A 23,260-nucleotide genomic window follows, 5' to 3' on the forward strand; every position below is an offset into this window, starting at 1 on the left:
TGATATTTTGTAGCAGATTTTTACTTTCTCATATGTATTTGAACTCATGTAATATATTTTGATGTTCATGTAAATAATGAAAGTTATGGCTATGAATGCAAAAATTTGAGCATGTATTTATCGCTTGTATATGAGAAATGGATGTTTGAGAAATGAAAAGCTTATTGAGAATTGAAATTGAGAAATATTGTTGAAATTTTGGATATTGAAGTTGGAGATGATGAAATACAAATATTGGAAGTGTTTTTAACAGGTTCCGAAGAACTGTTTTCTCCATTTTTAGCCGGTACTCCGCCGGATTTTCTTTAAAATCTTCGGAACCTCAAATGAATAATGCTTTTGATAAATGGTTAAAATAAATCATATTTCATAAATTAACTTCAAAAGCATGATATAAATGAATTGAGGAATATTAGAGTGTGCCAGTACACCGTGTGGCATTACTTACTCGGGTATACTGTACACGGGTAAGGGGTGTCACATATACAGCTCTCTTAAATCCAACCTGGTGCTAGCGAAGAACTCAGCTCGGACTTCCACTTAATAACCAAATCGGGGGTCCCAGCGAAGAACTCAAGCCGTGACTACCCCCCGAAGGATCGGATCCCAGCGAAGAACTCAAGCCGTGACTACCCGTCCTATCCATAGTCCACACCACATCACACGCACGCCAACGCACGCTGCCGCTCCAAATTACCACAACAACACTCATGGCACTTTAACAGTTATCAATGCAACATAAATCGTGCCTAGATTTTAACTACATAAATATATGCATATAAGTGATGCATGGGCATGCTGAACATATAATAATACCGAAATTACAATTAAAATTAATATTTTACTCACAGGACTTGATGACAATCATTTGTGGTGGGCGGAGGAAGAAGGTCATCACTCACCTGACAATTTTATTACAATCATTTAATATAAATGACTCAATACGATCAAAGAAAAAGACCAATACGTCCTAAGTCGTGCCGAAAATCCGGCAGAGTCTCCCCTATACCTAGGACCTACCCAACCTGCAAAAGGGCTCAAAATACACTTCTATACTCACAATCCATATATCCACAACTCAATCACATCACACAGCCCCTCCTGGGCCCATCAAATCAATCATCCATCACAAAATGTAAAATTTCACTTTAGTCCCTATAATTGACAATTTTTGCAAAACTTCTTAAATCGACTCTAAAAATTCTAAAACTTTGCCCGCGGTCCTTAGCAATATTACTAAGCTATTGCAAAAGAATCATAATTTTCTAAGCTACCACGAATATTTTACTGATTTTTAATCCTATTTAAGCACTAGAAAATTACGTAAAAACAAGGTTGGGTTTACCTTTGCGATTCCGACTTTGGGAACGCGCTGGGGCGTCGACAATGGGGCTAGCCAAAACCTCGGTCCAATTCGGAGACTTTTCACATGCAGTGCATGCGGCGGAATTTCCGCACCGATCAATCGCAATTTCTGCGAATTGAGGATACCAACACGAAGCCCATAACACGGGGGTTAGTACATAAATTTTTCAGAATTTTCTAAGCTCATTAAATGCTCGGAAAAATACTACGAAGTTCCATGGGACCCACCGAAAAACGGTGTCGGAAAAATTTGAATTTTATGTCGCCGCGAAGCTCTCGACAAGTGGAGCGTGCTGGTACCCTCGGTTTTCTCGTGGGATTCACGATTTTCAAGAAATCTAGCCCAAAAGTCGAAATGGGCTAAAATCTTCCCGAGCAAAAATCGGACAAACCGCTCGATGGATTTCGGCGTTCTTGGTGTCTATGGAAAGCTCTCGTCGAGTAGATGATTTTAGACACAAGACCCAGTCCAATTGATGGCCGGATCGGCCGGATTTTGGCCGAAGAAGTCGAAACGCTTGCGCGAGGAGGAGAATTACGCGGTTTTCCGGCCGTTACGGCGGCCGGTGGTGGGGTGGCAGGTGGCGCGCCGGTGGCTGGGTGGCAGTGGAGGTGGTGGCTGGCGGCGGGAGGAGGAGAGAGAAAAGAGAGAGAGAAGGGGAGAGGGAACGACGCGCGCGGGGAAGAAAAAGGGAAGGGAGCCGGTCCGATTCGACCGGTCCGATCCGGTCCGGTTAGATTCAGTCGGTTCGATTCGAAATATAAAATTTTGAATTTTTACTCTGCCTCGGGACCAAAAACGAGGTCCAAAAATTCCGAAAATAATTCCAGAAAACTCAGAAAAATACGTAGACTCCAAATATATTTTTAGTTTTGCCACGTGGTCTTTAAATTAATTTTTAAAATTCATCAAAGTTTATATTTTCGGAAAATCGAACTCGATTTTTAAAATCTGAAAAATCTCAAAAAAATTTCTAAAATTTAAATAAAATTAAAATACCAAAAATGCTCATAAAATTTAAAATTTTGGGGTGTTACACAGATTGGGCAGGTGATCCATCAGATAGAACTTCAACTTCTGGATTTATCTTATTTTTTGGTCAAGTTCCAATCAGTTGAAGTTCCAAAAAGCAACGGACCGTGGCTCGATCGTCCACCAAAGCAGAATATAGAGCTGTAGCTACAACTGCTGCCGAAGTACAATGGGTTAAGTCACTTCTTCAAGAGCTTGGCTACTCAGTTTCACCTCCTACAATCCATTGTGACAATATCTCCACTATGTATACATGTCAAAATCCAGTAATACATTCTAAAATGAAGCATCTGGAAGTTGATATTCATTTTGTCAGAGATTTAGTTCAAAAAGGTGATCTTCGAGTCTCCCACATCTCCTCTAAAGATTAGCTTGCTGATTTTCTAACTAAACCATTGTCCAAGCAGCAATTCCAACTCAACAGGTCCAAGATTGGTCTCCAGAATGGTTCCTCAATCTTGCAGGGGAGTGTTAAGGATATCCCTATCTTAGATTCAAGTTCGGGAAAAGATCAGATGAAGGATAAATCTCAATCACCTTGACTAATTCAAATAATTTATGATGTAACAAATTAGATACACTCATTCAAATTTAAGTTACTTGTTTATAGGATTCTGTTGTAACTAAAAGCTCATCTTATACCTATTAATACCTCAGCAGTTCAAGTAAAAAAATCAAGTTCTAATCATTCTATTTTTACTAGTAATTTACAGAAACTTGGCTTGAGCTTTGGCGACAACAAATAGAACAAGAGCTACGAGATACAAGTCCTTTTTGAATGATTGAACACAGATTTAATGTGTTAATTCAGGTAGGATAACTGCTATGGCACAAAGGGCATTGAGGGCTTATCTGGATGCCTCTAGACGCCAGGTTTGCTCTTACTGGTACTGTATTATGGAGAAGCTTCCATATAAACATTTTTACCTTCGGCTGTACCTTTCTCATCAGGAGCTGTTTGCTTTTTATTTCCTGGAACTAAGCTTATAATATAATGCAAAATTAATGTGGAGACAAATTTTAGATCAACTTGGCATAAGATTTTTTTAGGCAGAATACATCATTTGATCTTGAAACCCAAACTTTATAAAAGTGCAATTATTTAATCTAACCTTTGTATGGTATCTTCATTTTTAGTTGCATCCCATTTAACATTTAAATTTTATAAAAGTATTAGCAGTGCATATACCGATCAATTCCCTCGACTCTCACTTCATTTTATGATCAGCAATGCTCAATTTGGTAGAGCTTTCTGACATGCAGAGAGGAGAGAATTAAAGCAATTATTATAATTTATTTAATTTTATAATTATAAAAAATTTAACAATAATATATTATCATCTTCAATCACCTAATTGAGCGTGCATCAAGTATTTTGCTTACTCAAATTTTAGGGGTTTATTAGTTACATGTGTCTACATGTATTGTACACAAAGATGGTAATGCTCCAGCTATGTTGTCTCCAAGGCTTTGTAATTTGCCTGACATTGTAATCAGTTTTCCATAATCAAACTCCACAGACATTGGAATGCCAACTGAAAAAATGGAAACTTATATGCAGGCAAGTATGAGTTAAAATTTACTCTGTCAGGTCTAGTTAGAGGTTGAGTGCCTGCCTGAGTGACTGGTTCATAGTGCAGGAGATTAGGAGTACATAGTCGACAATAGATGCTCATTCATTTAATAAAACTACTAAAAGGAAAAGAAACATCATACGGCCGTATCAGTTCCAAAGTTGTTGCTGAAAATGCCAGATACTACTAACTTATTGCCAAAACTACCCAAGGACTGATATGAAAAAGAGAATATGAAAACATCATTTCCCTTTGTTTCGCTTCATGGCTCCCTTTCCTTGGCCCTTCTTGGGTGGCCCTTTTCCACGTCTCTTCAACATTTCAAGCTTGGATAAACGCCTAACAAAGCATGATAAATTTGAAAACATTTAATTATTATAAATGCCTAAAACTGTTAATGGCTGTTAATTCCAGCCTTCAGTAATGCAACTCAAAACAAACAAAGAAAAGCAAAATAAATTTAAGCATCTCAATGGCCAACAAGTTTCTAGATGGTTATTCAATTTCAAGTACTAACTATAATGAGATACAGAGTCACATTTAGCAACAAAATTTTATGATTCAGTAACTCACTGTAATGCTGCATTAATTTCTCAATGAACAATGGCATTTTATCAGTTAAGAATTCATTTCTCACTGAGAAATAAAGGCTTCTCCATGAGTAATATAATTTTGTATTTCACCACTTCTAACAATATATATATAGAAGAACAAATTAGAGAGTTAACTTATGAATGGACAAAAATAACTTTAATACTCAACTCAACTCTACTCCACTAAGCCTTTATCCTAAATATTTGGGGTCGGCTATAAGGATTCTCTTTCTCCACTTTAAACGATTTTGGGTCAAATTCTCGGAAATGTATAATACTTCTAGATCATATTTTACTACTCTCCTCCAAGTCAATTTAGGTCTACCCATTCTTTTCTTTTTATCCTCTAACCTAATGTGCTCTACTTATCTAATTAGAGCATCCGTATGTCTACGCTTTACATGACCAAACCAAATCAATCTCCCTTCTCTCAACTTATCCTTAATTGGCACCACTCCTACATTTTCTCTAATACTCTCATTACGAACTTTATCTAGTATTAGTATAGACACTCATCCACTTTAACATTCTCGTCTCCGCAACTCTTATCTTAGACACATACGACTCCTTCAGTGCCCAACACTCATTACCATATAACATGGCCTGTCGTATAGCTATACGATAAAATTTTCCTTTCAACTTATTGAGAATCTTGCGATCACATAAAACTCTCGTGGCACTTCTCCACTTCAACCATCCGGATTTAATCCTATGACTAACATATTCCTCACATCCCCCATCTACTTGAAGGATTGAGCCGAGATATTTAAAGTGATTACTTTAGGGGCAGTACCACTCCACCCAAACTAAGCCACTTCCTATCACCAGTTTGGCCTTCACTGAACTTGCAATGCATGTATTCTGTCTTCGTTCTGCTTAACTTAAAACCCTTTGACTCTAGAGTACTTCTCCAAAACTCTAGCTTTGGAGTAATTGTAAAACTAATATTACTTAATTATTTATTTAATTAACAAACAAAATTTTACTTTTACTTTTTATTTTAATTTATTGTAAGTATAAATTTTAATCCTACTTGATTATGACTACTTTAGCCAATCATATATTTGTGTTGTCTAACTACGAAATTCTGTTTGCTATTAAATTTTACTAAAGCAATTAATTTAATAGAAAAAGTCAAAATCTAAGTTTATATTTTTCTGCTTTTAATTTTCATTTTTCTCTTATATGAATTTATATTTTAAATTTTTTTTGTCTATAATATTATGGTTTTAACACCATACAATGTAATTAAATTATAAAAAGCAAATTACAGCAGCTATAATAAGAGGAAAATAAAAGACAGAAGTCTTTTTTATAATGTAATTCTATTATAACTTGTTAAGTAATACAAATATATATTAAAAAGTTTAAAAAAAATAATAAGTGAAAAAATAGATACAAGTAAAAGGTTGAGAATTATATTGAATGCAAAATTGTTATATTATATCATAAAACTAGTATATCTAAAATTGTCTTCCTGAAAACTATATCATTTATTCCTCAAAGTAAATTTATAACTTCAGAACATATCGTTTATACCATTCCCTCTATCCTCCAATGGAAATCCTAAGCAATCCAGCATTTTTTAATTACAAATTTTGCATGCAAGTTCTTGATTTATTTAACTAGAGAACCCAGACACTACACACATAATCAGCTGCAATTGCCAGTATACGGGATGCAGTTAGGTGACAAACTAGTCCAAATTTGAGTAAATGACCTATATCTAACCAATGTATATGTTGAATAGAACTGGGGCTTCGTTGAGGTGGTAAAAGGTTCACAAGGAGTGTGGTGGGGTGAGTTTTGGATAGCTAATAAGTCTGATTCTTAACAAGTAAGGAAACAAAAAAAGAAGCAGGTCAAAATTTTATCTTTATTTACTATCTTATCCTCTGATTGCAATGGTTTCTACCACTATCTTCAACATGCATTTGTAATTTGTTAGGAAGTAAATCAAAAGGCAACAGTAACAAGGTTTTGTGCTTAGTATAGTTATAAAAAATCTGTAAGATACATTTCTGCTCCAAAAATTGTGGGATTCTAAATTTAAGAGTGATTTTGTATGCATGGAAGACTACAGATACTGGCTACCACCACGAATCCCTACTTTCCTAAATAAGCAATAGCAACGCTACTGCCACATGGGGAAGTGCATCCTAACTCAACAAACAACATGAATAAAAGCAACACTGTATTCCCTAACAATTTGCCACCCTCTTGCTCCCCTAATTTAAAACTGAAATGGAATTTGTCCATGCAATTTCAAGATCAATAGTTCTATCCAAATGAGCGATCCAGCAACATAATTTCAAAGAACTCTTAAAGCAATGTATTAACAAAATCACACATTAGATTAGGAAACAAGTGAGGAAGAATGAGGATTACTCTTGCTCTTGGCGGGCCATAATAAGTGGGTCATCCCTCTTGATATCATGAGGGTACCATTGCGCGACCTTCTCACCGATGAGCTTCTTGCGCAAAATTTTGTGGGGGGATCTGTGCCCTGCAGGGTTAAGCACATGCCCAAATATCCTTGCCCTTGCCTCAGCCACCCCTTGGGTAACAGCGGCAGCCAAAATACCCTTTAAGCCGCCACCAGTCATTCTCACTTCTTTTCTAATTCAAAAATACGGTAAAGAATTAGTAACTTTTGAAAACATGATCAATCTCCTAAGAACCCCAAATAAAACATAGAAATAACAGAAACAGGCAACTCAAAGCAGCTCAGTACATTTAGACATTTTAACAAACAGTTGGTACGAATGTGAACCAACGAGAACAGGGCAACTTACCTGCTTATTCTAAATACAGTGAATGAATTTTCAGTCGATGCTTACACAGAAAATCATGAAAAAAAAAAATTGAACTAAATTTTCGATTTTCCGATGAGAGTTTAGCAGGGTTACTCGCCGTTGATAGCCACTGTCATAGGTTTTGAAGGAACGGGTGGGCTGCGTTTTCGTTGTGCTAAGTTGGAGAAGTTTAGATCAGTTTCGATGGAGACATGGAGGGCTAATAATTTAAAATTAGAAAATTATAATTCTAAAATTTTAAAATCAAATATAATTAATCTGAAATGTTAAATATAAAATAAGGTTAATTATTAATTTCTGATGTTTGATTAAATTATAATTTAATTTTCATAATTTTAAAATAAAATAATTTAAAATTTAATATTTTAATAAATTTATAAATTAATCATTTCTATTAAAATCATGTTACCGTAAATTCTAGTAAATAAAATGCCCTTAATTTTATTTTTAATTTAAAAATAATTTAATTTTTAAAAATTTATTTTATTTATAATTCAGTTCTAAATTTTTATTTTATTAATAATTTCTTTTTTAAACAATTTTATAAAATTCTGTTTGTCATTATCCTTTTAATTATATATCTATATATATTTCAATTTATGATATTTACATATATTATATTATTGTATATAATAAAAAATAAAAATAAAATATGAATATGTACACAAATTGTTGATAAAATGAAAATTTAATAAATTAAATTATTTTTATATTAAAAATAGAGTTAAAAATATTTAGACTATTTTACTAAATTTAATAAAAAATTAACGGTGATTCTAATGATTATAATGATATAAATTATTTTGTAAGTATATTAAAATATCAATAATTAAATTATTTAGTTTTAAAATTATAGAGATTAAGTTATAGTTTTAACTAAATGTTAGGAAAAAAATTGTCAATAAAATAAAATTTAAAGGATTAAATTATTTTTAAATTGAAAATAAAGCTAATAACATTTTTATAATTTTTATTGAAATTAATGCTAACTTAATTAAAATTCTAATTACAGTGATTAATTTATATGTTTATTAAAATATTAATAATTAAATTATTTAATTACACGAATTAAGTTATAAGTTTAATCAAATTTTATATACTAAATTATATTGTAACCCATAAAATATAAAAAAATTCAAATAAAAAAAATGAAAAGTAGAATTATATTTTTAACTAAATATACAATTTGCTCCAAAACTGTGTTAAAAAATATAATCATGTACTTAACTATTTTAAACTAAGTTTTTATAACATGCTTGCGCGTTATTTATACTCATTATATTATATATACTCGTAATTTAATTTTTTATATATAAATTTTTATTAATTTTTTATATATAATATAATATTATTATAATATATTATTTTTAATAATCAATAAAGTTTAATCTTTTATTTTTTATTAAAATTAATTTATATTTTTAATTAATTTTTATCTGTTCGAGATTAAATTCTCTCTTCAAACAATCTTAAGGCACACTCTCATTAAGACGAAATAAATGTAATTTTTTTTTTCAATTTTTGACCAATTAATTAATTTTCATTTTTATGAATGAAACATCCTTAAATTTAAATTTAAAGTGTGTATTCTGATTAATTTACTAATGAAATTTAATTGATTTTTATTTTTGGGAGGAGAGGAACGAAATTTAATTAGTTGAAGAATAATTTTTTTTTAATAATTTGGAACCTTAAGGATTATTAAAGAAAACATAACTATAGTTATTATTATTTAAAAATTTAAATAATTTATCAGCAAGTATATTGACTTCTTTTGAAATAAATCATGAAAAAAAAAAAAAAAATAATATTAAATCATATATTTTTTTTTTTTTTTTTTTTTTGAACTTTTTTTTTTTGAAAAAAAAAATTTTTTTTTCATTTCATATAAAAAATTTTATTTTTAAATATTTATAAAAACTTTTTTTTTTCTAACAAAAAAAAAAAAAAAAAAAAAATTATTTTATTGATAAAATAAAATTACATATTTTATTTACAAAAGTCATTCTATTATAATTGTGATTTGTATTTGTAGCCATTAGAAGTTTTACATGCTTTTGCAATTTTGTTATCCTATGAATTGCAAAAGAAAAGGGCATAATAGCCAATATGTGAACCGATGATAGGCCAATGTGAATCTATGAAATTTAACCATATTAGCATTACAAAAAGAATCAAGTCTTTTCTTAACACGAGCTAGTTCGATAAATAAGTAATCGAACTAGCACCAAAAAAAAGAAAAAAGACAAAAAGAGAAATATTTTAAGCATATACAAGGACTGTAACAGTGTAAAGAAGGAAACCTATTGCACAGTAGAGGTGGATCTTTTCTGCACTAATGATAAAATGACAGTTACATCATCAAGCTTGCCGCCGGTATATCCCACATAACCAGCAGCTTGGGCTGCATCGGCGAATGGACTTCTTATGGATGATGACTGCCCCACTTCTTGAGCACTCACGGCTAACAATTCTGCTATTTCCTGAACCACAAACACAAGTACAAACATATGTACAAATTATCATTTGTGAACACATACCCAGATATTGTCAACAAGAAAGCTGTAAGAATTTTCTAGCAGGTTCAAAAAGCTTTGCTTATCACTTCCACTGAGTGGAGCCCTATGAAATTCACTCAAGGGAACAATTTATAATTTTATAACTATTTTCGAGTCGATCATAAAAACGTAATAACAAATGGAGGGTGATTCACATGACCACCATCACTTATTATGTGTGCTCAAAAAACCATGCTCAAACTGTGAAAAGATGATCTAAAACTCATTTTCATCATACATATACATTTTAAGGAACGCTAGTAGAATTGTGAAAAGATAGTCTTTCAGAATTAGCACCTGCAGCTTCAAACTAGCTTCCAGTGATTTGGAGATGATTGAAGCTATTTCTTGATTGTATAGATTGTCAAAAAGGCCATCTGTAGCAATGATGACAATGTCACCCTCATGCAGATCAATTTTATATTCCTGAAACACAAATTTTGGCAAAAATGATTACCTGTACAAGACTTGAAAACAGATTGTGAACTCAACATGCCTCTCCACGTGCATGTGAGTGCATATGGTTTAATGTAAATTCACAAACTAAATTTTTCAAAGAAATAGTAAACTTCTGGTTTCAAAAGTTTTATAGAAGCAAGAACATGATGCAATATAAATTAGTGGACTTTCTTTATTCGGTTGAGGCAAGTTCACTTTTGAAAATCCATGAGATCATGCTTAACTTTTTTGCTACTTCTGAATTGTAGTTGTTAACATTACATCCATCGCATTGTCCTTAATGAATTTTGCATGATTGCGCTTCACCAAATTAGAGGGTACAAGTTCACTAGTTCAGATCCATAGGTTTTGCTAACTCTGAACGTGCATTCATGTGTAGTTGCAAACCAGCAGGTTATAAGTTTAGGCTTCTCAATTCTAATACGATAAATGTATGGCTGTATTTTGCAAACATTTTTTGCTTTATGAGTGAACAGTAAGAATAAACTTGTGTTTTTATTCAGAATTAAAATTCGAACACGGAATTATGGTCCAAACAAATTGAAATGTAAATAGAGATGTTGCAGTGCTGCACACAAATCAGTAAGTGCTATATATCATATGGACGGGTTTAACAACACTGGACCCTGAACCCGATGCTTTGCAATTGTATTGTACAATTGAAACCAATAAGAAACAAAAAATAAAGATGCAAAAAGAGATGAAAAAGTCAATGCATTTTACCTCCACAAGTTCAGAGGGATTGTCCCCCTTCTCTATCTGTAATGGAAAGTTGAACTCATGCACCATTGGAGAAGACTTCTTAAAAACAGTGCCATTTCTTATAATGAGAAATCCTGAATCTCCAATATTAGCCACATGTAAAGCCTGCCAATTCAAATTGCCTATGAATAGTTGATAGCAGTGCAATCAGGAACTGTAAAAGAATTAGCAATATCAGCCCTTAAAGAATGCCAACCATTAATTTAATACAATATAGTAAGATTGATTTCCCAAATGACAAGCAGAATTCCATCTTGACAAATGAAACGATGGCATATTGCTGACTACTTCTAAACATCATTTGGATCAAGTACTTTAGATAAGGTGAGAACAATTTGTCTAAATTTGTAATTACATTGTGTTTCGCTCTTACAGCATTTATAAAATTAATAAATTAAAAAAATACCACTTATAACAAGCATGCTATTTGCTCCTCGTACCCATTTAATCTGGTTACAAAAAGAGGATGGAGGTGGGGGAAGTTTTTATGATTTGATGTTTGCATGTACGATTCAAGATCCTTCAAAAGGAATAACTTAAAATATAGGAGAACACTGACTGGAATAAAAATCGGATCACTGTTCACTTGATGCCCTCTTCTTCCACTTCATCTTGCTACCCCAAATTCTCCTCTATGGTAACATGTGACCTTCACCAATTTTGCCAGAGACTATATAAGAAAATACCCTATGCTTGTGGATAAGGGGTAGCATTGCACAAAGGTAAAAGTCCTAGGGTCCTAGGCAACAAAACAAAAATGCTAGGGTTTGAAATCTGAGAGCATTTCAAGCGCAAAATGTTATAGATTGTGAGTTAGGACTACATATGGCAGACTCTTCTCAAGAAGGTTCTTTAAAAAATAAAGTAAAAGTCAACTAAGACTTTTAGATTCTATCTTAGCTGTGAATCAAAACAAAAACTGAGTGAGAAAATATAGTCAAGCCCTTGACCTGCATTAGTGGGCAAAGTAATGACGGAGAAGATTTGATGATGGACAATAGGATCATAGACATAGCTTAAGCCCCAAAATACAACCAAACCTTCAGATTCAATAAGGCAAAATTTTGTTACAGTATGTCCTTTAAAAGTGGATCCAAATACAAGAGAGAATAAAGTAACGCAAAATCCTAATTCAATTGAGAAATATTTCTCTCACAAAATAAGAAAATGTCTTTAAATCTAAGATTTTGAGTCATACTCATACCTCAAGACATCACTGCCCTTTAGAAATCACAAGGTCACATTGACAATGAAGGATACCGAAATTAGAGAAAAGGGCATTTTCATAATCATATTTCAAATAAATTTGAGGGTCAAATTATTGATGTGCTTTGAAAAGCAAATCATTTCACTCCAGTTTGGTAAATGTACAACTGAGGATAGGCATCTTAAGTTCAAATGATTCTACCTGACCATCAAAATAAGCAACCAAAGCTGTGGATGATCCGAGAGATTTTGTTTCCATGGCAGCTTTATCAAGAACTTGCACCGGGTTAGTTATTAGGGTGCTTTTGCTATCAACCACAATTTTCCCACAGTTATTTATCAACTCTTGGGCATATAGTCCAGCATTAGTTCCTGCAAAATAAAACGAACCAAAACAATTAAGCCTGGAATGCATAAATCCAAGATTACACTAACGTTGCTTTCAGTTTACACAAAATTGTCCAGTTTAAGGGGGGAAAAAAAAGAAAAAAAGAAACATTTGTTTAGAGCTTTGCAATGAACAACAATTACACACACACACACACACACACAGAGGAAAAAGAAAAACTCAGAAATGTCACCAAAGAAGCCCTAAATTTAGAGCCTCAGGCGGGAGGAAAGAGGCTACTAGCTTTTGGTGTATCAAGTTGGAGAGAAATGCCTGGACCTTTGAGAATTAAAGTATGCTTTTGCAATTGTTAGAAAATTGTTTTGTTGGCTCTCCCTCATGGGTTACTGCTTTAGGGGCCCTTAAGGAATCCTATAGGTAAAATTCAACAAGCTTAAGAAATGTTACTGTCAGTTTTATTTTGCTTTTCCTGTTTAGGTTTCTTATATCTATTAGGGGGAGAATATCTAATCCTCCACATTGTATTAAAATGTTGATACAAAACTCTCCTAGTGATCATACATGGAAATGGACGTAGGACGAATGAAGAATAAACAAAAATACATAATCAATGCCAGGGAAAATTTTAATTTGTCAGCATTGTGATAAATCATCATGAGAGATTTGGGGCATGCAATAATTTGGTAAATATCAAAATATTTAGGATTGGAGCTATTTTATCAGAAGGAATATATATATATGTATAGAAAGGCTTAACACGGATGCTTTATTTAGATTTAGTAACATGAAAATATATACCTTCAAGTGACCACTGTCCGACTCCATCAGCAATACCGAGCCAGTTTTTATCAACAAAATATGCATCCTCTCCACCTGTCAATGCCTGGAAATTATTATTTGTTGAATTACTTATCCTGAACCTTTAGCCTCATTTAAAACAACATGTCACAAAAAGTCTCAAGGCAATGTAGAGTTTCCAGGTTCATTTTTTAATAGCAAGCAGTTTTGCATTTTAAGTTGAGAATCTATCTTCAAAACTCAGGCAAATGAATTTCTAGGCATTTCATCAACCTACAACATTACAATGGAAAACTAGATACTTGATAAATAGAATGATGCAGAACTAGGAAGAATTGATCAAGAGAAACACATTTTGAAGAACAAATAGGGTAGAAAAACACGTTCTCAAATCGGGGAGAAACAAATTCTCAGATAAGAGAAACAAAATCTCATTTTTTACTGCTCAAATCAATAATCAAAGTCATAATAAGTCTGTAAATAAACATATGAACTAATCCTAATCCATCCCCAATTAGGAATACTAAACAAGATAAACTTCCTAAATAAAATACTAAATACGTAAACTAAAAGAATTCTTGAATAATAAAAACTCCAAAATTTCCTAATTTTACATTGAATATAACTCCCAATTCTAATCTTCGTCCAATACTGCTTTACAGAGCATGGAACCAGATTATTACACAAGAATCCCAAAAAGCAAAAAAAAAAAAAGTTCAAACCAATGCCTAATTTAGGTATCTGCAAGCAAAAGAATTCCACATCATAGTCTCATTCCTCGCTCTGAAAATTCTAATATTAACTCTCGAAGTTATACATGAAATGAATTTCTATTGTATCAAAACATAAAAAAGAAAGGAAAATCTGATGGACTTTGTGGCCATATCATAGAGATACCTTAGAGGGATGTGGCAGTGATGCAGCACCACAAAACATGAAAAATCCCGACATAGAGATTTCCTCCCTATTTATAAAACAAAGCAAAGAAATATCAAGAGCAGAATAACAGAACATACAATTTATACAAATAGGTTACCTCTCTTCTTCTACCTACTAGCTTTTTTGAGGTGGCCATGATTTGTGCTTTTTTCATATTCCAGAAAACAATGGAATAATAACTGTAAATTAATGAATTTAAAAAAAAAAATTGAAGATTTTCCTAAATTCAGTATTAGAGTTTAGAAATCTGAAATGCCAAGAAATTGTTCAAAAAGCAATAGAAAAGGGCTAAAGGGTAAAAGTAAGAGATTTTATGGCAAGTCATCTTAGCTTTCTGCACAATAATTTGCTCAATTAGAAATGAAAATAATGAGGGACAATCTAATCACTCAAATCAGGATGTACCAAAGATTAACAAGTAATTGCTTCCATTGAATACCATAAAATAATCAGCAACATGTTATATGATATAATGACAATTGCTCTATTTAAGCACACCTCAAGTAAAAATATTAAAATTCCAAAGACTAAGGGTTTGATTGACATTATTGGTGGAGCTATTCCTAAGTAAAACACCATCTTGAATATATTTATGTTGATTAGAGGGCATTATATATTGTTCTTACTTAAGGTCAATTTTACATGTTTTAGCTAAAAAAACTCCAAAAAAGCTAATCAGCAATTTCAAACTGCTCTTGCAATAGCATTGAAAATAGTACCACATATACTATAAATTGCAAAGATAGCCATTCTCCATAGAAGGCTAAGGACTAACAATTTGGAGGAATTGGAAGTACCGTATCTGAGGGAAAAGGAGATAGAAAGGAAGTTGGTGACATACATAGGCAAAGTAGCTACTCTCATTTGCGATTCTTCTACGTGAGGAACTGCCATATCTGCATTATTACTGCTGTAATCTCCTCCAGCTATCTCTTCAACCCAATTTGAGGAAGGCAGATTGCCTTCTAACTACAACAAATAATGAAACTACATATGGTGTAAACAATTGTTTGCACATGTGTACTATGAAAAATTTTGCATGTGTTCTTTACATTCACAGATACCTGAGGCTTCCTAATTCCAAACGAAAGTATGCACAACTAGGAGATATGTTTTAGAAGAATAAAATCTATTGTGATAGTAGAACATAAAATCATCTAGCAGGCTTACTTCTAATATTGGAGTCTCATATTATGCAGCAATCTCGAAATGAAAATTTTGAAATTCTAAGAATGGGTAGCATCAATGATTAAAAGGGAAAATAACAGCATTTCACCCCAAATTATTGAAATTCAGTCGCCAGTCAACATGAACTTGTCATGTATAAACCATAAACAAATCATCACAAGAATGCATATACCAACTAAACAACTCATCACAAGAGTACGAGGCATGCTGCATGATGCGTCCCACATCAGTTCTGCAAGGAGCTCTTGGGTGTTATATATATGGGTTTACAAACCCCCCTTGTGAGCTAGCTTTTGAGGTGGAGTTAGGCAAGTTCATATCATTTGGTATCAGAGCCTCACCCTGTATGGATCGGTGAACCATGTACAAAGGTTTCCTGACGTTCTTCAGCAAAGGTCAGGGTGAACGACTCATGACCCTAGTTGCTTCACGAGAACGTTCAGTCTAAAGGGGTCAGTAATGATGCATCCCACATTGGTTCTGCATAGAGGTCTTGGGTGTTATATATATGGGTTTGCAAACCTCCCCTTGTGAGCTAGCTTTTGAGATGGAGTTTGGCAGGTTCATATCACTGCATGCCTTAGATCCAATACTTGGTAAGCAACTTTTTTCTTCCATAGAAGCAAGCAACATTACAAATTTTTTACATGGATGTACAAACATGCAAACATGCATGCATGAAAAGCAAAAGAGTGCATACATGTTCTCTAATAAACTTCATAAAATTGGGACTTCTTGAAGACAATATCACAAGATTACTTTAATCATGTCATGGAATGAATTTTAGTTTTCAAGCAGATGCTCCTATGGTTAATTAGCAACTGCAATTAAATGAACATAATAATTGTCAACTAAATGACCTTGTATATACATATAAGGCCAATTAATGCATTTGGATTTTCCAAATAAAAAAAAAATGCACCCCATTTAAATGGTGATGCAGCATCACAGGGGGAATACTGGAAGGGATCACAACAACCTTTTTATGGGGTTCAAAACGGCGGAACAAGTATAGCACCTGACCCAACAAATTCATAACCACAAAACCTAGGACTAAAAGATAGCAAATCCTAGCCCATCCAAAAAGCAAAAGACAGCATATGATCCAGTGATATGGGTACTGGAAGTAACCCATGTTAATTGATAGTAAACAAGATGCTGCACTGACATTCACAGTTAGCATAAAACTTAGCTCTTAAAAGTAAAAGAGAACGAGAGTTAACCATCTTTGAGCTCTCAACTACTTCAACGTTAATAGTTTCCTCATCCACTGCAACACGAGTTCGTTCCTCGTCCACTGCCTTAGGAGTTGGTTCCTCATCAATTGCAATATGGGTTGATTCCTCATCCACTGTATTATGAGTTGATTCCTTATGCATTTGAATACTAGTTGGTTCCTCATCCGCTACATTACTAGTAGGTTTGCCATCCACCGCCTTATGAGTTGGTTCCTCATCCACTACAAGCTGTGCAGGTTCCTCATCCACTGCATTACGAATTGGCTCGTCATCCACTGCATTACGAGTTGTTTCCTCATCCACTGCCTTATGAGTTAGTTCCTCATCCACTGCAATATGGGTTGGTTCCTCATTCACTGCCTTAGGAGTTGGTTCCTCATCCACTGCGATATGGGTCGGTTCCTCATTCACTGCCATATGAGTTGGTTCCTCATCCACTGCATCACAGGTTGGTTCGTCATCGAGAATGATTTTGGCCTCAAAGGAAGCCGAATCGGGCAGTACTTCAACGATATCACGACTGGAACCTTCATGAACAGTCATCTTGTTTGCCTCCGTGTGCTGCTGCATGCTATGTTCCTGTCTACCTGAAGAGAGATGCATAACTTGGACCTCGTTATTCTCTTTGGTTTCAGCTTGCAATGCAACGTTATTGGGTACTTCAACATCAGACTCAACCAATTCACTAACAATTTCACCTTCACTAATACTATCCTCTTGGGAAACTTCCTCCTCAGAAAAAACAATGTCCAGCTCCGAATCAATAGCTGAACTAGTAACGTTACTATTCCTACCAATAGTTTCTACTTCTACAACACCATCAAGCTCGGATTGATTAGCCGGAGGAGTTAAAATCTTAAAGTTGATCATCTCAAGGACATTGACATTATTCCCATCACTTGATTCACCATCTAAGATAGAATCCTCCAACAATTCTTCACTCATTCCATTTGTATGATCAGTATCAGAACCTTCTCCGCCTAACTCAAATTCATCAACACAATCATCAACAACAATTTCCTCTTTCCCCATTTGAACATTCTTCGAAATCTCTCCAAACCGGAAGAGTACACTTCCATCCGAATGCTCTGGGAAGAAAGGCAAAACAATTTAAATTGCAAATTGATAAAAGAGGAAGATTGATCAGAGGAAAACTAAAAGTGAAGCTTACCAGATATAGAAACGATGCCGAAACCCTCAGAAACGCTACCGTCTGAGTGCTCTGCAGAAGAAAAACAATAACATTTAAATTGCAAATTGATAATAGAGAAAGAATCCATCAGAGGAACACTGAAACCGAAGCTTACCAGAGGTAGAAACAATGCCGTAATCCCCAGAAACGGCGTCGTGGAAGGAAGAAGAAGAAGAAGAAGAAGACTTTTGAGAGGAAAGGATCTTGGAAGAAGAAGTGCGTTTGGAAGCAGTTGGAAGAGAAGGCAAGAGAATGGGTTTAGGAGAAAGAAAAAAAGGGTGGAAGCAAGAACAGAAGCTTAAAGACCTAGCAATAACAGCATCAGCCATTAAAGCTCTGCTTTTAGTTTTACAGCGAGCAGGGGCAGTGGAAGATGATGGAGTTTAGCTAGAGAGAGAGAATCACAGAGCAAGTGGTGAAGGTCATTACTCTTGATCTTAGCTTAGTTGTTTATATTTGGATAAGGCTACAAAACGTTGAGATCAACGGTCGTTTTATTGTTTCTTTTTTCGGCCAATGGAGTTAAATACTTTTCAATTCAATTAAATTCTTTGTATAATAATATAATTCATCTGTTTAAAAATTAAAATTTTATAAAAAAATCAATTCAATTAGGTTATAATTATAATTTAAGATTTAAATTTAAAATTTAAAATTTATAAATTTAAAAATATTATATTTAGTTAATAAAAAAATTTAAATGAAAAATATTTAAAAGTTGTGATATCATGTCGTGATATATTTAAAATAACAAGGTAAAAGAGTATTTTGAATATTTAGGTTTTAAATTTATCATGGATATATAGGAAAAATAATATATTTAATCCAAATTTATAGGATTAAATTCCTTAATATAGTAATTTTTTTTAATTCTTATTAAAATGAAATAATTTAATTTTTTTAATTAAAAAAAATTTTAAAAATTAAAAATCAATAATAATTTTATGAAAATTTAATTTATTTTTTTAAATAATTTATTTTAAAAAAAGCCAATGTAATTAATTCAATTAGTAAAAATGAGAATTTTCATTTCTTATTAATTAAATTTAATTTTACTATAGAAAAATTATTTATCTTAAATGCATTATCAGTACACTCTTAAAATTAAAATTGAATTTAATTTTAGCATACAAAAATTAATTGAGAAAATTCCTAACTTGACTATAAATAAAAAAATTTTAAATATGATTTTTTTTAATATAAGAATTTTTTATTCTAAAATCAATTTTACCTATATATATTTATTGGGAGGGTTTAATTTAGTTTATTTTTAATTTTTTATTTAATTTAATCTAAAAAATTCAATTTAAATTTAATTTAGTCTAAAAATCAAAAAAATAAAGAAATTGAGCTTATTAATTTTTGAGCTTAAATCAATAAATCAGATAATTTGGTGAGAAATTAAATCTCTTATTTTTTTATTTAAATAAAAAAATAAAGAAATTTAACTCATAAATTTTAAGTTTTGGGTTCAATTGATCTTAAATTGAATTTTTTTTATGAAATTAGATAAAAAATTAAAAATAGATTAAATTAAACCTTTCCAATAAGTACAGGAACTAAATTGAGCATTTTGTCATTTTAAATATCTCATAATGTTGAGTTTGAGTTCTAAAATTTTAAATCTGATCAAATTGAATCTGAACTTTGAACTTCCAGGTTTAGAATCGAGTCAACTTGAGTATTACAAAAAAGGTTGAGAAGGAAAAATAAAATCTCACTTCATTCAATGATTGACTTTAGTTTACATACAAATAAATAGGGGTAAGCATTCGATTCAAATCGAATTAGATTGAACCGAATCGAATTAAATTATAAAAATTAAATTACATATTTTAGAAATCGAACCGAATCGAAATGGATGAAAAATCAAATCGAATCGCTCTATTTCGGTTCGGTTCGATTTAAACCGATCGGTTTTGATTTTTGATTGATTTTTTAATTTAGACTTATTTTTTAGTTATTTGGTTTAATTTTTATTTTGGTTTGAACCTAATAACCATTAATCAATAAAATTAAACAATTTATAAACAAAAAATTAAATATAATTCATAAATTTCCCATAAAAATAAATCAATTCAAAAATCAATTCTATTCGATTTGGTTCGATTTAAATATATAAATTACCATTCGGTTCAGTTTGGTTTAACCGATTTTTTTCCCTTCAAAACCAAACTGAACTGAAATAACTGAAATTTTTATAATATAAAACTAAACCAAATAGATTGAATTTTAAAATCGAACCGATTAAATCGAATTGATTCGATTCGATTCAATTTTTCTATTTGAACCGAAATCTGCTCACCCCTACAAATAAGTAAGAAAGAAGGAAAACTAATGAGAAAGTTGCAACTAAATGCGAGTGTCAACTAACTAATAAACTGAAATTAATTAACTAAAACTCATCATTAGTTAGCTAAAACTAATAAGCTCCTTTTTATCTTGCTTAGCTTGATAAAGTCAAAGTTTCAAGTTAAGTTGGAACTTGACATTATATCAACTCAGCTCAATTCAATTACGCTTGTAAGTGAAGCAGAGGAGGAGAGTGATGGTGAAAGGAGGAGAAAGAGGGTGGAAAGCTGGCTGTGAGGTTGCTATGCTAGGAGTGGCCAAAAAGGACATGGCTATCATTCAAGTGTTGAGCCAAAGCTTGGAGGACGTGGCTCTTTTCTGAAGTCTAGTATGCAAGACTGCAAGTCTTATGCAGGGTGTCTTTGAGTCTTACTCTCTTTTTTTGCTAAATTTTCAATTTCACTAGATATTCAATTTAATTTATTTTTAATTTTTGATCATAAATTTGATTATTTTGTCATAAATTTTAAACTACTTGAAATAACTCCTTTTCAATAAAAAAATTTGAAATATAGTGACTGTTCCCACAACCCCAAATTACAAATTAGGTGTTAAATTTATTATATAAACAGGACAGAAAAGAGATACATTTTTTAATAAAATTATGAAAATTTTGCTAAAGCGTACATATTAATTTTTATATCTAACTTATACATGTTATCCCCAATCGATATAAAATTTTAAAAATCTTATTCATATACTATCCACAATTAATATGAAATCCTAGTGAATCGATTTATGCCTCGGTCATTATGTTCGGAACGGACTCAAACACACCTCTCTCATCAATAGACACCATATAAAATCAATATAGAATCTTTAAAATCTCACTCACGGACGCTATCCATAATCAATATAAGATCTCAAAGAATTAGTTCGCGTCTTGATCATTATGCTATGTATGAGCTCACACAAATCTCTACTCAATTTTAAATTTTATTTTATGATAAATAGGTAGATAAATAAGATAAGAAAGTGATATACTTCTTAATAAAATTATAATAATTTTATTAAAATATGCATGCTTATTTTAAAATATTAAAAATTAATTGATAGATTATAGTTTAGATAATTATTTTTATTTATCGGTTAAACAAAAATTATAAAAAAAATCCCCAGATGGGAACCCCACACCAATAGATGAAAAAAGACAAAGGTACACGTGGTTGGAGACAGGAAAGGACTTGGGATGGAGCTCAAGTTCTCATTGGTCCGAAATCTATCCAACACAATTACTTTAGATTTTCATTATCCTACATGGCTACTCACAAACCATCTCTTTAGATACTCACTCTCCCTTCAAAACCCACCAAACTGTTCTTATTTTCAAGCCCAATTTAATTTAACCACTAAAATATAGTAATATAATCGCTTGAATTCTGCAGACATGGCCGCTACTTCTGGTGCTCTGCTTAATGGGTTGGGATCTTCCTTCTTGTGTGGAGGGAAGAGAACTCAAGCCTTGCTGGGTTTTGGAGGAAATAAAACGGGAAGTGGTTCAAGGAAGTTTGTGGTTGTGGCTGCTGCTAAACCAAAGAAATCTTGGATCCCTGGTGTTAAAGCTGGTGGCAACTTCATTGACCCTGAGTGGCTCGATGGCTCGTAAGTAATCTTTCTCTATTTTTTGCCGTCTGCTATAGCTTGTTTTGATGTCAGAATCTGTGTTAGTTTAGTGATGGAATGTTAAAAGATTTCAGCTGAAATTTAATCCAAATTTGCAGGCTTCCAGGTGACTATGGATTCGACCCACTAGGCTTAGGCAAGGATCCAGCATTCCTCAAATGGTACAGAGAAGCAGAGCTTATCCATGGGCGGTGGGCTATGACTGCCGTGGTGGGAATCTTTGCAGGACAAGCCTGGAGTGGCATCCCCTGGTTTGAGGCTGGTGCTGATCCTGGTGCCATTGCACCCTTCTCGTTTGGCTCTCTCCTAGGAACTCAGCTTCTGCTCATGGGATGGGTGGAGAGCAAGAGATGGGTGGATTTCTTCAACCCCGATTCACAGTCGGTGGAATGGGCAACTCCATGGTCAAGGACTGCAGAGAACTTTGCTAATGCCACTGGAGAACAGGGATACCCGGGAGGGAAATTCTTTGATCCATTAGGGCTTGCAGGGACAATAAAGAATGGAGTTTACATTCCTGATGTGGAAAAGCTTGATAGACTCAAAGTTGCAGAGATTAAGCATGCTAGGCTTGCCATGGTTGCCATGTTAATTTTCTACTTTGAGGCTGGTCAGGGAAAGACCCCTCTTGGAGCTCTTGGGTTGTAAAATTTATGAAAGAAATTTATATTAAATGTGAATGTAGATACAGTGTTTCATTTAGAGGACAATGAGGAAGGAAATGTCATCTGATAGCCATGAGTAATGAGTTCCCTCAAGTATAATTCAAAATTCTTTTGGCTTTGGCTTGCATTTGCTAGTCATGAATTAATTCTGCCTCTGGTATATGATAAAGATGCTAGAGATGTTAAAATCTATTCTTGAGTCTCAAAAGCTTGGTTTGAGTGATTTCATAACATAGAATTATAATTTATCCAACTAAAAAATCTAGAATTTCATCAGAATACAAGGGGAATTTATAATTATTCATGCTTTAAAACCAATAATTTTAGATTTCAACAAAGATTTGAACTCAAAACTTTATAGTCGAAACTTCACAACCTTAAAAACGACTCTAATACTCCTCAAGTAAAACTCATGGATAATCAATTTCAGATTTTAATACGTTTTGTTATCAAATTCACTCAGTCCTCAACCACAAAAGTAGATTTTTTGCTAGATTATGGTTCTCAGCATATTCCCATCCACCTTTCTTTCCTGCATGAAGAACTCTCT

The 23,260-nt window shown here is 32.8% G+C and overlaps 3 protein-coding genes across 9 annotated transcripts; 1 reads left to right on the plus strand and 2 right to left on the minus strand.

Moving 5' to 3' along the window:
* Positions 1-3,934: 3,934 nt before the first annotated feature.
* On the minus strand, positions 3,935-7,617 carry LOC110664621 (uncharacterized). 5 transcript variants are annotated; one of them, XM_021824375.2, is made up of 3 exons: positions 7,479-7,617; positions 6,954-7,184; positions 3,935-4,311 (listed from the first exon to the last, which is right to left on the minus strand). In XM_021824375.2, exons 2-3 carry the CDS (start codon positions 7,169-7,171, stop codon positions 4,215-4,217), a joined length of 315 nt encoding a protein of 104 aa, XP_021680067.1. In that variant the 5' UTR covers positions 7,172-7,184; positions 7,479-7,617; the 3' UTR covers positions 3,935-4,214. The 5 variants fall into 5 exon arrangements, with proteins under 5 accessions (XP_021680067.1, XP_021680062.1, XP_021680065.1 ...); XM_021824370.2 differs by having other exon boundaries at positions 6,954-7,179; positions 7,479-7,611; XM_021824373.2 differs by having other exon boundaries at positions 6,954-7,179; positions 7,406-7,594.
* Positions 7,618-9,495: 1,878 nt separating this feature from the next.
* On the minus strand, positions 9,496-18,506 carry LOC110664620 (probable protein phosphatase 2C 62). 3 transcript variants are annotated; one of them, XM_021824368.2, is made up of 10 exons: positions 18,186-18,505; positions 18,050-18,100; positions 16,864-17,966; positions 15,294-15,421; positions 14,411-14,477; positions 13,514-13,598; positions 12,569-12,738; positions 11,122-11,265; positions 10,237-10,365; positions 9,496-9,864 (listed from the first exon to the last, which is right to left on the minus strand). In XM_021824368.2, the coding sequence occupies exons 1-10, from the start codon at positions 18,397-18,399 to the stop codon at positions 9,685-9,687; spliced, it is 2,271 nt and encodes a 756-aa protein (XP_021680060.2). In that variant the 5' UTR covers positions 18,400-18,505; the 3' UTR covers positions 9,496-9,684. The 3 variants fall into 3 exon arrangements, 2 of the variants coding, with proteins under 2 accessions (XP_021680060.2, XP_021680061.2); XR_002496703.2 differs by lacking the exon at positions 9,496-9,864 and having other exon boundaries at positions 11,122-11,314; XM_021824369.2 differs by lacking the exons at positions 9,496-9,864; positions 10,237-10,365 and having other exon boundaries at positions 11,139-11,282; positions 18,186-18,506.
* A 3,120-nt stretch (positions 18,507-21,626) lies between these two features.
* LOC110671619 (chlorophyll a-b binding protein CP24 10A, chloroplastic) lies at positions 21,627-22,837 on the plus strand. Its single transcript, XM_021834125.2, has 2 exons — positions 21,627-22,024; positions 22,144-22,837. The coding sequence occupies exons 1-2, from the start codon at positions 21,810-21,812 to the stop codon at positions 22,691-22,693; spliced, it is 765 nt and encodes a 254-aa protein (XP_021689817.2). The 5' UTR covers positions 21,627-21,809; the 3' UTR covers positions 22,694-22,837.
* Positions 22,838-23,260: the final 423 nt, after the last annotated feature.

Source organism: Hevea brasiliensis, chromosome 17 (assembly GCF_030052815.1).
Source record: "Hevea brasiliensis isolate MT/VB/25A 57/8 chromosome 17, ASM3005281v1, whole genome shotgun sequence".
Taxonomy (NCBI): domain Eukaryota; kingdom Viridiplantae; phylum Streptophyta; class Magnoliopsida; order Malpighiales; family Euphorbiaceae; genus Hevea; species Hevea brasiliensis.

Coding starts and splice junctions, on each gene's coding strand:
- LOC110664620 (XM_021824368.2), bottom strand. CDS start 18,399: ATGGCTGATGCTGTTATTGCTAGGTCTTTAAGCTTCTGTTCTTGCTTC. Junction 11,266..12,568: donor TTGCTTATTTTGATGGTCAG/GTAGAATCATTT, acceptor TTGAATTGGCAG/GCTTTACATGTGGCTAATAT. Junction 9,865..10,236: donor AAGCTAGTTTGAAGCTGCAG/GTGCTAATTCTG, acceptor TTTGTGGTTCAG/GAAATAGCAGAATTGTTAGC.
- LOC110671619 (XM_021834125.2), top strand. CDS start 21,810: ATGGCCGCTACTTCTGGTGCTCTGCTTAATGGGTTGGGATCTTCCTTC. Junction 22,025..22,143: donor CCTGAGTGGCTCGATGGCTC/GTAAGTAATCTT, acceptor CCAAATTTGCAG/GCTTCCAGGTGACTATGGAT.
- LOC110664621 (XM_021824370.2), bottom strand. Junction 4,312..6,953: donor ATGGCCCGCCAAGAGCAAGA/GTAATCCTCATT, acceptor ATGCTTTGTTAG/GCGTTTATCCAAGCTTGAAA.